General features: G+C 51.0%; 1 protein-coding gene across 1 annotated transcript; it reads left to right on the forward strand.

The window, feature by feature from the left end:
- The first annotated feature begins 7,001 nt into the window (after positions 1-7,001).
- On the forward strand, positions 7,002-12,940 carry HSBP1L1 (heat shock factor binding protein 1 like 1). Its single transcript, XM_054460433.2, has 4 exons — positions 7,002-7,247; positions 8,877-8,943; positions 10,406-10,500; positions 12,574-12,940. Exons 1-4 carry the CDS (start codon positions 7,197-7,199, stop codon positions 12,583-12,585), a joined length of 225 nt encoding a protein of 74 aa, XP_054316408.1. The 5' UTR covers positions 7,002-7,196; the 3' UTR covers positions 12,586-12,940.
- The last annotated feature ends 2 nt before the right edge of the window (positions 12,941-12,942 follow it).

Consider the following 12,942-nt stretch of genomic DNA (forward strand, 5'->3'; position numbering starts at 1 on the left):
AAAAAAAAATCTGCCCACCTAGAATTCCATATAGCAAAAGTATCCTTAAGGTGCAGGAAAAATAAAGACTTTTTCAGAAAAACAAAAACTGAGGGAATGTATTGCCAGTAGACCTGCCCTGTGAGAAATGTTAGAGAAGAGACAAGGAAGATGATACAGGTCAGAAGCTTAGACCTACATCAGGAAAGGAAAAGCATCAGAGGCAGAATAAATGAAGAGAATTAATGTCTCTTGTTTTTCTTTTCTTTTTTTTTTTTTTGAGACGAGTTTTGCTCTTGTTGCCCACGCTGGAGTGCAATGGCGCAATCTCAGCTCACTGCAACCTCCGCCTCCCGGGTCAAGCAATTCTGCCTCAGCTTCCTGAATAGCTTGGCTTACAAGGACATGCCACCATGCCCAGCTAATTTTTTTTTTTTTTTTTTTGAGATGGAGTCTCACTCTGTCGCCCAGGCTGGAGTGCAGTGGCACAATATCAGCTCACTGCAAGATCCGCCTCCTGGGTTCACGCCATTCTCCTGCCTCAGCCTCCCAGGTAGCTGGAACTACAGGCGCCCGCCACCACGCCCGGCTAATTTTTTGTATTTTTAGTAGAGATGGGGTTTCACCGTGTTAGCCAGGATGGTCTCGATCTCCTGACCTCGTGATCCGCCCACCTTGGCCTTCCAAAATGCTGGGATTACAGACGTGAGCCACCGCGCCCGGCCTATAATTTTTTGTATTTTTAGTAGAGACGGGGTTTCGCCATGTTCGCCGGGCTGGTCTCGAACTCCTGTCCTCAGGTAATCCACCCATCTCAGTCTTGCAGAGTGCTGGGATTATAGGCGTGAACCACCTCGTTATTCTTAATTGGTCTAAAGACGACTGTTTAAAGCCATAAAGTAACAATGTACTGGGTGATTACAACTTGTGGACAAAATGTCACAAGGGACAGTGGGAGGAGCCGGGACTTTTCTGATGTAAAATACCTCCATTGTGCTGCCCTCCCCACCACTGGTCTAAAACTATTACATTCCACAGCTTAAGCCACTTGGTCACACACTGAAACCTCTGGGCGGCTTTAAAACCACAAATGCTCAAGTGCACAGGCCCACCCGCAGAGCACTGATAAAGGGGACTGTGCCAGTCAGGTAAGCCTTCTAAGCCTTCCCCAGAAGTTCTGATGTGTAGCCATATTTGAGAGCCACTGTTTTAAAATTCACACCCACAAAAGCTACACAGTCCAGGAGGTCCTCATTACCCACAATCATGACTTCTTGGAAAGACCACTTACTCAAACACGGCCAGAATTGCATAGTAAATAATTAGTGGAATTAGAAAATAGTTGGTTGATATTGCATTAACAATGAAAATTAAACTTATGAAAATACTGCAATTATTTTAGAATAAATAAAACAGAGCGGGCCAGGTGTGGTGGCTCACACCTATAATCCCAAGACTTTGGGAGGCTCAGGTGGGTGGATCCCTTGAGCTCAGGAGTTCAAGACCAGCCTGGTCAACATAGTGAGACCCCCATCTCTACTAAAAATACAAAAATTAGTGGGGAACAGTGGTGTGCATCTGTAGTCCCAGCTACTCAGGGGTCTGAGGTGGGAGGATCACCTGAGCCCAGGAGGTCAAGGCTGCAGTGAGTCGTAATTGTGCCATTGCACTCCAGCCTGGGCAACAGAGCAAGACCCTGTCTCAAAAAAAGAAAGGAGCAACAGTCTTTACTCAGATCTGTATACCCAAATCTATACCCAAAAGAACTCCTTTTATATAGTTTTTAAATACAACTTTTCAAACACAAAAGAGAGTAACACAATGAAACGCATGTATCCATCAACCAGCATCAATAATTATAAAAGAGCTCTTTCAATCAGTGTAAAATAAAAACTGAACTTAACAGTTTAATTGGCAGCATTTCTCCCTTTCTTGGTAATAACAGTGCACCCTAAAATCAGCAGCATCTTAGATTTAAGGCCTTAGAAACAAGGCCATTCACACTGGATCCGAGGGGCAACTGGGCACCTCCATGGGCACCCATGCTTCATAAAGACAGCTGCATCCTACACTTGGTTGAACTGGGATGTTTTCAACTATCCAAAATAAAACTTTGGTTTTCTAATTTAAAGCTTTGTTTCATATCTACATTCTGCTCTTGTGGTCTGCATCTTTGCTCTCGTAATTAGCTATTTCAGTCTTACCCAGACTGTTTTCTTCCCAATTGTCTGTCCTCACACCAGGGAAACACTGGCTAATTTCTGTAACTTCAGAATACATATTAATATTCTTTAATATTTAGATTCCCATGGTCAATTATTCATCCTGGGCTAGTGCTCAGCAGTTTCTCTTTTGTCAGTTCATGCGCCACCCAGGCAGCATATGCTGAGGAAGGCACAATTTCTATATTTATCCTAAGCCAAACATGAGCAGGAAAACTGAGAGCTATTCTAAAAATAATTTTATCGGGTCAAAAAGAAACAACTGCTAGGCCGATCTGGCCAATGACTCCTCCAGTAGCTGTGAAATCAAGAATGCACGTCATTTTCTTGCTGTGTTCCTAAGGTAGAGGAGACCACTTTGAAGACCCGCAGTCCATACTGGCATTCTAGAATTTGAGCAGAGGGCCATTTTGTTCTGTACTAAGAAAAATTCTTCTGTCTTGAGATGCAGTTAATCTGTAACCCTACCGCCAACTCTGTGCTCCCTGAAACACGTGCTGTGTCAACTCAGGGTTAAATGGATTAAGGGCTGTGCAGGGTATGCTTTGTTAAACAAATGCTTGAAGGCAGCATGCTTGTTAAGAGTCATCACCACTCCCTAACCTCAAACCACTCCCTAATCTCAAGTACTCAGAGACACAAAACACTGCGGAAGGCCGCAGGGACCTCTGCCTAGGAAAGCCAGGTATTGTCCAAGGTTTCTCCCCATGTGATAGTCTGAAATATGGCCTCATGGGAAGGGAAAGACCTGACTGTCCCCCAGCCCGACACCCGTAAAGGGTCTTTGCTGAGGAGGATTAGTAAAAGAGGAAGGAACGTCTCTTTGCAGTTGAGATAAGAGGAAGGCTTCTGTCTCCTGCTCGTCCCTGGGCAATGGAATGTCTCGGTGTAAAGCCGATTGTATATTCCATCTACTGAGATAGGGGAAAACCGCCTTAGGGATGGAGGTGAGACATGCTGGCAGCAATACTGCTCCTTAAGGCATTGAGATGTTTATGTATATGCACATCAAAAGCACAGCACTTTTTTCTTTACCTTGTTTATGATGCAGAGACATTTGTTCACGTATTTACCTTCTGACCTTCTCTCCACTATTATCCTATTATCCTGCCATGCCCGATAATGATCAATAAATACTAAGGGAACTCAGAGGCCGGTGCCGGCGTGGATCCTCTGTATGCTGAACGCCGGTCCCCTGGACCCCCTTTTTGTTTCTCTATACTTTTGTGTCTCTTTCTTTTCCAAGTCTCTCGTTCCACCTAACGAGAAACACCCACAGGTGTGGAGGGGCAACCCACCCCTTCACTGTGTTGTCTCCATCAGATCCAGCTGAAGAGCTTTGCTCGAAAGCCCGTCCTTGGCCAGTGTGGCCTCATTCCTGTAAGTCCAGCGTTTTGCGGGGCCGAGGTGGGAGGATCACTTGAGCCCAGGAGTTTGAGACCAGCCCTGGCAACATAGGGAGATCCCTGTCTCTAGAAAAATAATAAAAAATAGTAGCCGGGCATGGTGGTGTGCCTCTGTAGTCCCACCTACCCAGGAGGCTGAGGCAGGAGGATCCCTTGAGCCCAGTTCAAGGCTACAGTGAGCTATGATTGCACCACTGCACTCCAGCCTGGGTAACACAGCAAGACCCAATCCCCCCAAAAAAAAGAAAGACAGTCCTGTCATCTCCCCAGACCACCCGGCCTATTTCGGTGAGGCCTAGGGCTGCTGTGTGCAGCAATGCTGGGTGGTCCTACTCGGGCTGTCCCAGAAGCCTGACCTGAAAAAGCAGCCAGGGCTGGAGGGACGGCCCAATATGAGCCTGGCCGATGCCGGCTGCAGAGGAGAGAGGCGTTCCCAGGTCAGAGGCAGGCTCGTCTCGTCTTCTGCATGGCCAGTTCCAGGCTCGTGTGGGCCGCTGGGGCTCCCTGCTCGTTTAGCTGTCTGTGGTTAGGAACGCATAGCCCGTGAGGACAGGGTGCCCAGCTTGAACCTGCACCCAGAGTCAGCCAGTCAACATCTGGAGATAACGGGTTCCACGGGGTGCCCACGAGCTCTCCAAAGTCCCAACGCCAGTCTGCCTTCACGGGTGTCCGAAGTACTTTATCACTGGTGAGCTCAGTGCTGTCAAGAGCTCTGTGGCCCCTGCTCTGCCCGAATAAGGGGGGAGCAGCAGCCAAGGAGCAGCCCCGCCCTGGAGACACTGAAAGCCCTTGGGTCTGCGCCTGCCCCCACCACGAGGGAGCCGTCCCCTGAAGCCGTGAGCTTGATGCTGGGCTGTCCCTGGAGTAAAGCTTCTGGGAGCTCAGTGCCTGCAGAGTAAGGGAAGAGTGGACGTTCTAGAACTTTCTGGAAGGGAGGAAGGAGGGCAGTCTGACTGGCTCCCTGCTCATTTAGCTCTCTGTGGTTAGGAAAGCTGTCTGTGGGCTGATGAGGAACCCTGTCGTGGCCCTGCCGTGGGGCACCACTGCCCATCTCCTTCCGCTTCCAGAGATGAGCACTCTCTGAAGAGCCTGGAGGGGCTGACACCAGCCCGCTGACACCAGTCTGCCTCTTCTCTACAGGCGTGATTTCCTGCTTTTCCCTTAAGTTAGCTTGAGCGACTTCTGGTTCTTGACACTGAGGTGTGCTTCTGATGGAAACACCACCGGCTTGTACTCCTTGCCTCCCATGCCAGGCAGGCTTTCCTGGGTGCAGGCCATCCATCCTGTACTGTGGCATCTTCTGGCCCCGCCTCCTCCTCCTCAGCAGCCACCCACACTGGCTTTCCTGAGAAGCCAGAAGCCGCCCGGCAGGATTCCTTAGGCCAGAATGGTCCCGGGAGTGGGCCGGGAGCCACAGTACAGCAGCCACTTTCCACCCACACCGCGTCTTTCTCAGCCGTCCACACTGGCCCCTACAACTAAGTTGTATCTCAGCCTCTCTCAGAGACAGAAAAAAAGAGGAGGATGCTAAAAGCACACAAAAAGTGGCAAAATGGCCATGCTTTTAAAAAATTATTTTAACAGCTTCATTGAAATGTAATTTACATACCACAAAATCCACCCATTTAAAGGGCATAATTCAACAGTTTTGAGTATATTCACAGGGTTGTGAAACCTTCTTACGATCTAATTTTAGAACATTTTTGTCCCGCCACAAAGAAACCCCAGATCTCCTAAGTCTCTCCGCACTCTCCCTCGTCCCTGCAGCCCCCACCAACAGCAGTCAACTTTCCGTTTTCGTGACCTTGTTCCCACTCTCCACGCGCATGGACTTACCACTCAGGGTCTTCACGCCTGGCCTCTGCCACCCAGCGTTGTTGCTGAGGCCCACCTGCTTCGTAGCGTGCGTCAGCGCCTCACTCCTTTGTGTGGCTGAGGAATATTCTATCATCTGCATTTTGTTACCCACTTATCAGAGGTGGACGTTTGGGTGGTTTCCACCTTTTGAGCATTACTGATGCTGCAGTAGAATTGGTGCACTCGCGCTCGTTTCTTTCGGTATATGCCTAGGGGTGGCGCGGCTGGGCCCTGTGGAAACTGCTTCACTTTTGAGGACCCACCCGACTTTTTCACAGCACTGCAGCCTTTCACAGCCCACCGGCTGGGTGCGCGGCCACAATCCCCACACGCTTCACGGACTTAACGTTTGTCTCTCTGATTCTAGCCATGCTGGTGGGGTGCAGTGGGAGCTCATTGTGGTTTTGGTTTGTGTTTTCCTGATGACCTGTTGTAATGAGAAAAACCGAGAATCACATTTAAAACCTTACCCTAAAGTGGGAGTTGCTGAGAGACCAAAGAATGACTGGGCAGAGTCCAGCTTGGTGAGTAGGTGAGTTTTTTAGGACTCACATGTGGGGCACTCGTGGGCAGCAGGACAACTCTAGAGATGAGCGTGCTTCTGTCCCTAAGCTGCTTTTGAGCTAATTTTCTGCCTCTTTGCGCCGTCTGTGTGATGGGCCTGCTCTCTGTGCTGGTTCTCACATCCCCTCCAGGCTGTTTGGGTTCTCAGGGACACCTGCTCCTCCTCGCTGGGCACCGTGGCCTGGACTCACCGCCTGGCTTTGGGGTTCAGGCCACAGGCATCCGCCCTGAAGTAACCTGGTGGGAACCGTCACGCCACAGCGGTGATGCTGGGTGGCTGTGTTTTATTTATCCGCAATTTAGACACCAGAGCTTCCAGGTGTGGTCACTGGGCTGTGCCCTAGGGATGTTGCGGTGACCAGACACAGCCCTGTTCCCACAGCGCTGCACAGGGGTACAGACACGGCAACAAGACCGGTGACCCTAAAACACCGTCCTGGGAGGTCACCCACAAGGTGACGAGCCACAACCCAGGTGTGTGAAAGAGGCCAGGGAAGGCCCGGCGTGGTGGCCCAGGCCTGCGGTCCCAGCACTTTGGGAGGCCGAGGCAGGAGGATCACTTGTGCCCAGGAATTCGAGACCAGCCTGGGCAACATAGTAAGATCTGGTCTCTACAAAAAATAAAAAAGATTAGCCGGACCTGGTGGCGCGCGCCCGTGGTCCCAGCTACTGGCCTGGCCGAGGCAGGAGGATCGCTTGGGCTCGAGAAGTCGAGGCTGCGGGGAGCCATAGTCGCCACCGCACCCCAGCCTGGGCCACAGAGCGAGCCCCCGTCTCTGAAAAACGCAGCAGGGGTGACCGAGGCCCATGCATTGCCCGTGCGGAGCATTTTGGGGGTGTAGGTGGCCGGTGGCGCCCACAGGCCCTCTTGAGTAAGGCGGCTCCGCCGAGGCCGTCCCGGGGCCTCGGCTCGGCTCGGGAAGCCACGCAGCCTGGGGGCGCGGACCAGTCCTCCGAGGCGGCCCCTCAGTGACATCGCGTCCCTGCAGCTGCAGCGCCCGCCTTCTCTGCTCCGGCTCCGGCTCCGCCTCCGCCCTGGAACGCAGCGCGCTCCGCCCGAGGCCTCCCGGCGGCCCACGCAGGAATCGCGGAGCTTAGCTGTCGCCACCTCGCGCCGGGTCCGCGCGGCCCACGGGACCCCCCCTGACGCCCCCGGCCCGCGGTCCACATGGACGTGCGGGGCCCTGAAGCCCCCGGCGGGCGCGCGCTGCGGGACGCGGTGAGCCCCTCCCCCACTCCTGCTTCTCTCTGGCTGGGGGCGCCCCTGCGGTTCTGGGGGGCTTTGAGGCCCTGGGGGGGGAGCCTGCGGTGCTGGGGGCGCCCCTGCGGTTCTGGGGGGTTTTGAGGTCCTGGGGGGGAGCCTGCGGTGCTGGGGGCGCCCCTGCGGTTCTGGGGGGTTTTGAGGTCCTGGGGGGGGGAGCCTGCGGTGCTGGGGGTGCCCTGCGGTCTTCGTGGGGCCCAGAGCTCCTGGGGGGCCTGCGGTCCTGAGGAGTCCTGTGGTCCTGAGGAGTCCTGAGTGCCTGGGAGGCCTGTGGTCCTGGGGGGGCCCTGAAGACCTGGGGACCCTGCGGTCCTGGGGGGGCCTGAGGTGCAAGGGGGAACCCTGCTGTCCTGGGGGACCCTGCGGTCCTCGGGGGGCCCTGAGGTCCTGGGGGGAGCCCTGCAGTACTGGGGGGCATTGAGGTCGAGGTCGGTGGGGAAACAGCTGGGCCAAAGGGTGCCCGAAAGGGGACCCACGAGTGTCGCAGCGCCCAGGGCTCCGGCCTCTTCCCGGAAATTCTCCCGCCCCCCGCCCTTCCTACTTGCCAAGAGAGTTCCAGGCCCACAAGAGGACTGGCTATGAGGAAGAGACCTGGAATTTGAAGGAATGTGTTGGGCGTTGTGCAAGCCCCAACGTAAATTTCCTGACAAAGGTGGAAAGCCCTGGCATGGTTCAGAGGCGGGGCCTCTTCCTATGTCCACGGGATTCTAGATTCACACCACGGTACGTGGGGCTCACTGGGATCTTGAACCCCCAGCTGGGAGAATTTTGTGCTTCTCAGCCTCACTGTTCTCATCTCACCCTGGACACAGTTGCAGGGTAAGGAGTAGATTACACCATGAATGGTGTGGGACGTCAGTCTGTAAACTACAAAGCAGTATATAAACAGGAAACGCTTTCAGTAGCAATGGTGATATTTCTGTATGACCTGGTAAGTAATTTCATAAGAATTCTTGAGGAGCGCAGGGTCACGAGATTTTGTCCTGCGTCCTCTTCTGCATGCTTTATGCTCTTGGCTCTGGGCCAAGGTGTGTGATCCTCCTGCATTCATGGTGTGTGGTGTGAGGAGGGGGATGGGTCCCTGCCCTGTCTGCACGTGGCCCTCTCATGGTTCCCGGGCTGCTTGTTGAAAAGACTTTCCTTTCCCTCTGAATCCAAAGGCCTTAGCACCTTTGTCAGAAGTCAACAGACTTATGGATGGGCTTATCCCATGATATTTAAAATGTCATATGTGGGCCAGGTGTGGTGGCTCATGCCTGTGATCCCAGCACTTTGGGAGGTCAGGGTGGGCAGATCACCTGAGGCCATGAGTTCAAGACCAGCCTGGCCAACATGGTGAAACTCCGTCTCTACTAAAAGTAAAAAAATTAGCTGGGCGTGGTGGCACACGCTTGTAATCCCAGCTACTTGGAGGCTGCGGTGGGAGAATCACTTGAATCCAGGAGGCGGAGGTTGTAGTGAGCTGAGATTGCGCCATTGCATTCCAGCCTGGGCAACAAAGGAACACTTCGTCTCAGAAAAAAAAAAAAACAACTCATATGCCAACAGTAAATATTTATTCAATTGTCTTACGGTTTATTTTTTCAGGCAGAAAATCTATTTCAGGAACTTCAGGAACATTTTCAAGCTCTGACTGCAACATTAAACCTCAGAAATATCCTTTTCTACCTTTAACAAATGCTGTGATTCTTTCGGACTGGTAGATTATCATGGAGTATCTTTTTGTTGTCTGCTAGTAGTAGGTAATAATTTACTTAGGATTTCCCAGTATTTACTTCTGTGCTTTTATGTGGCTTCCTGATGTGTTAATTACCCCTCACCTGTAGCAAAAGCTCTACCTCCTGCTGGGCACAGTGGCTCACGCCTGTAATCCAGCACTTTGGGAGGCCAAGGCGGGCGGATCACAAGGTCAGGAGATTGAGACCATCCTGGCTAGCACAGTGAAACCCCGTCTCTACTAAAAATACAAAAAATGTGGCAGGCGTGGTGGCTGGTGCCTGTAGTCCCAACTACTCAGGAGGCTGAGGCAGGAGAATGGCATGAACCCGGGAGGCGGAGCTTGCAGTGAGCCGAGATCGCGCCACTGCACTCCAGCCTGGGTGACAGAGCGAGAGTCCGTCTCAAAAAAAAAAAAAAAAAAAAAAAAAAAGCTCTACCTCTTGCTTGACTGGCAACACAGGATGTCTTGTGCAGCAAGTATAAAAGACAAAAACACAAACATGTAACACTTCCCAGTGGGGCTTCCATCAGTCCCCAACCGGACAGTGCACCCTAGACCATAGACCCCACAGAACATAACACTGAAGCACAGGATCCGAGATACGGCTCTCCCAAACTTTGTTTTGTTTAGTTTAACTTCATCAACTCACTGTTTTGTCTTAGAAACATGAAATCAAACAGAATGAGAATAGAATTTTTTTTGGAGTTGGAGCAAATCTAGATAAGGGTCACAACTGCCCCAAGACTTGCCCAATTTGAGCTCATGCTACACAATTAAATATATTCCTTAAATACTGTGTGCTTGCAACTTTTGATTTTGTAAATGGGCTCCCACAGAACAAAAATGAGTCTTAAACATAAAATTAAACCATACGAATGTTAGTTTTTTAAAGAGTTAATTTCAGCTGGGTGGTAGTCTATAGTCCCACCTACTCAAGAGGCTGAGGCAGAAGGATGGCTTGAGCCCAGGAGTTCAGGGCTGCAGTGAGCTGTGATCACACCGCTGCACTCCAGCCTGGGGGAAGAGCAAGACCCTACGAACAAACAAAAAAGAGTTAATTTCCATTATATTTATTTTTACACACCCAGAGTTTGACTAAAATATACCAGACAATCTCCTGTCCCCAAATCCATGTCCAAGCAAGGGGAGCCACGTTTTCTAAGCTCACGGTTTAAAGGTTAAAGGGACACACTGAGGAAAACTCAGGGAAAGAAGCTGATTTGCATGGACACTAGGCCTGTCGTTGGTTCCCTCTTTTCAAAAGTTGCATCTGCCATGGCTTTGCCATGAGCACAGTGATGGCAGGTGCCATGGGAGGTGGGCTCTCTGAGGACATCCTGGCTGTGCTTCGGCGGCTCTGGACTCCAGCTCTACGCAGAGCTCCTTAACGCTGTACTGGAAGAAATGGGAAATCGCATTGAGGACTTACAGAAGAATGTCAATGACTTAATGGTGCAAGCTGGCATTGAAAATTCTATTAAAGAACAAATGGTAAGGTTATTAGGAAACTATGTCAACCGTTTGCATATCTTTTGACCGCTTTCCTCTTGAAACATACAATCCCATATTTGTTCACTATGGGAACTGCTGCCTCTGTGCTGCATGAAAACTGCTCAGGAGAATAAATTTCCAAATGCTCATTTCTTTTTTTGAGGTGGAGTCTTGCTCTGTTGCCCAGGCTGGAGTGCAATGGCATGATCTTGGCTCACTGCAAACTCCACCTCCCGAGTTCAAGCCATTCTCCTGCCTCAGCCTCCCAGGTAGCTGGGACTACAGACATGCACCACCACGTCCAGCTAATTTTTGTATTTTTAGTACAGATGAGGTTTCACTGTGTTGGCCAGGCTGGTCTCAAACTCCCAACCTCAGGTGATCCACCCACCTTGGCCTCCCAGTGCTGGGATTACAGGCGTGAGCCACCACGCCCGGCCACACCCAGCTAATTTTTGTATTTTTAGTAGAGACGGAGTTTCACCTTGTTGGCCAGGCTGGTCTCGAACTCCTGACCTCGTGATCCGCCCGCCTCGGCCTTCCAAAGTGCCTCCTCTGCAGGGTATCTCAGGCCACCCAGTGCCACCCGAACCTCATCAGGGCGCTGTAGGCATTCTCACAGCTTCTGATGCTGAATGTAAACATGCCACAAAAGAATGCTAGGATCAGAGGCATGTTTAAGGCCATTAGTAAAAATGACATAGAAAAAATGATTCAGAGGCCAGGCACGGTGGCTCAGCCTGTAATCCCAGCACTTTGGGAGGCTGAGGCGGGCGGATCACGAGGTCAGGAGATCGAGACCATCCTGTGAATGGTGAAACCCCGTCTCTACTAAAAATACAAAAAAAAAAAAAAAATTACCCGGGCGTGGTGGCAGGCACCTGTGGTCCCAGCTACTCGGGAGGCTGAGGCGGGAGAATGCCCTGAAGCCGGGAGGCGGAGCTTGCAGTGAGCTGAGATTGCGCCACGGCACTCCGGCCTGGGCGACAGAGCGAGACAACGTCTTAAAAAAAAAAAAAAGAAAAAAAGAAAAAACAATGCAGAATAGCGCCCACGTTGAGCAGGTCCTCCCACCTGCGTCCATGCGGATGCCTCCCCAGGGATCCTCTGAACCTCCAGGTCAGAAAGCTGGTGAGCCATGAATTCACCCTGCATTGTAATTTTTGGGTGTGGTCTGTTCAGGTAGGCAGAGGTGGCAGTGCTCCGATTCTGCTGGTGGACTGAAGTCCTCATCCCTTCTCTGCGTGAGCTCAGAGCAGAGGCAGTCTTCCCCCAGACACCTAACCAAGTTTCCTGCAGACACACTGGCATCATAACCTTCAGATGTTTATTCTGAAAGTCTTACAGCAGTGTGTCAGTGGCCCCATACTCTATTGGAGTCTTCTGCCCCTTGCTTTTTTGTTCAGTACTGAGATTCATGTCGACACGTGTGGCTTTAGGTCAGTCGCTAACTGCTGCCTAATAGTCTTGATGATTTACTTTATATTTGACTAATATTGTTTCCAAACAATGCTGCACTATTTTTGTCTACTTCTTTGTGTACACGTTGCCAGTTTCTCTAGGGGACTTGGTTATTCTGTACCTAGGGGCTTGTCGCCTGCATTAGCTGCCACAAGTAATTTCTGGACTTTGCCTAGAAGCCATCCTGGGAAGATGGGAAATAGAATTCACTAGGTACCCAGAGAGCCACTAGTTAATCCAACTTGATTAAAGCACCAGAGTGCCACAGACGAGGCAAGGCTTGGCAGCCATGCAGGCCTTGGTTTCAAATCTTATCCTCTGTTGCTGGCTGTAACCTGGGGAAATCTAAGCTTTAGTTTTCTTCTCTGCCAAATATCTACCTGGTAAGTGGTTGTAAGGATGTGAGAAAATTGCAAAGAAGCACTTAGGTCAGGGCAAGGTAGACGGTAGGTACATAATGAGATAAACTTGAAATACAGAGTCTAAATCATTATGATTTCAACTGTACTGCAGCCACAAAGCACCAGTGAGAACGTTATTAAAATCAGGGGTGAACATACTTAATACACCTGATAGGAGTTACGGCCTGAACGTTTATGTCTCCCTAAATAGCTGAAGACCTAACTGCAGCATGTCTGTATTTGGAGATGGGGCCTCTACAGAAGTCATTAAGGTTACATGGGTCCTGAGGGTGGGGCCCTCATCCAGCAGGATTCGTCCTTCTGAGAAGAGACGCCAGGGGCTCGCCTGCTCTCCCCCGCGCCTGCATCAGAGAAGGGGGCCATCGGAAAGCCAAGGAGAGCCCTCCCCAGAAATCACACGGACCAGCACCTTGATCTGGGACTTCCAGAAAAGACAACTGTGAAAAGACAAGTTTCTGTTGTTTAAACCACCCAATCTGAAGTATTTTGTTATGGCAGTCCTGGGCAGACTAATACAATATGCAACACATTTACAATAAATACAATAAACTTACAAATG

Source organism: Pongo pygmaeus, chromosome 17, assembly GCF_028885625.2.
Source record: "Pongo pygmaeus isolate AG05252 chromosome 17, NHGRI_mPonPyg2-v2.0_pri, whole genome shotgun sequence".
Taxonomy (NCBI): domain Eukaryota; kingdom Metazoa; phylum Chordata; class Mammalia; order Primates; family Hominidae; genus Pongo; species Pongo pygmaeus.

Excerpts from the sequence above, each read along its gene's own strand:
- HSBP1L1 (XM_054460433.2), top strand. The coding sequence starts at position 7,197 with ATGGACGTGCGGGGCCCTGAAGCCCCCGGCGGGCGCGCGCTGCGGGAC. Across the intron at positions 7,248-8,876 it reads GGCGCGCGCTGCGGGACGCG|GCAGAAAATCTATTTCAGGA; the intron begins GTGAGCCCCTCC and ends TTATTTTTTCAG. Across the intron at positions 8,944-10,405 it reads TGCAACATTAAACCTCAGAA|TGGAAGAAATGGGAAATCGC; the intron begins ATATCCTTTTCT and ends TTAACGCTGTAC.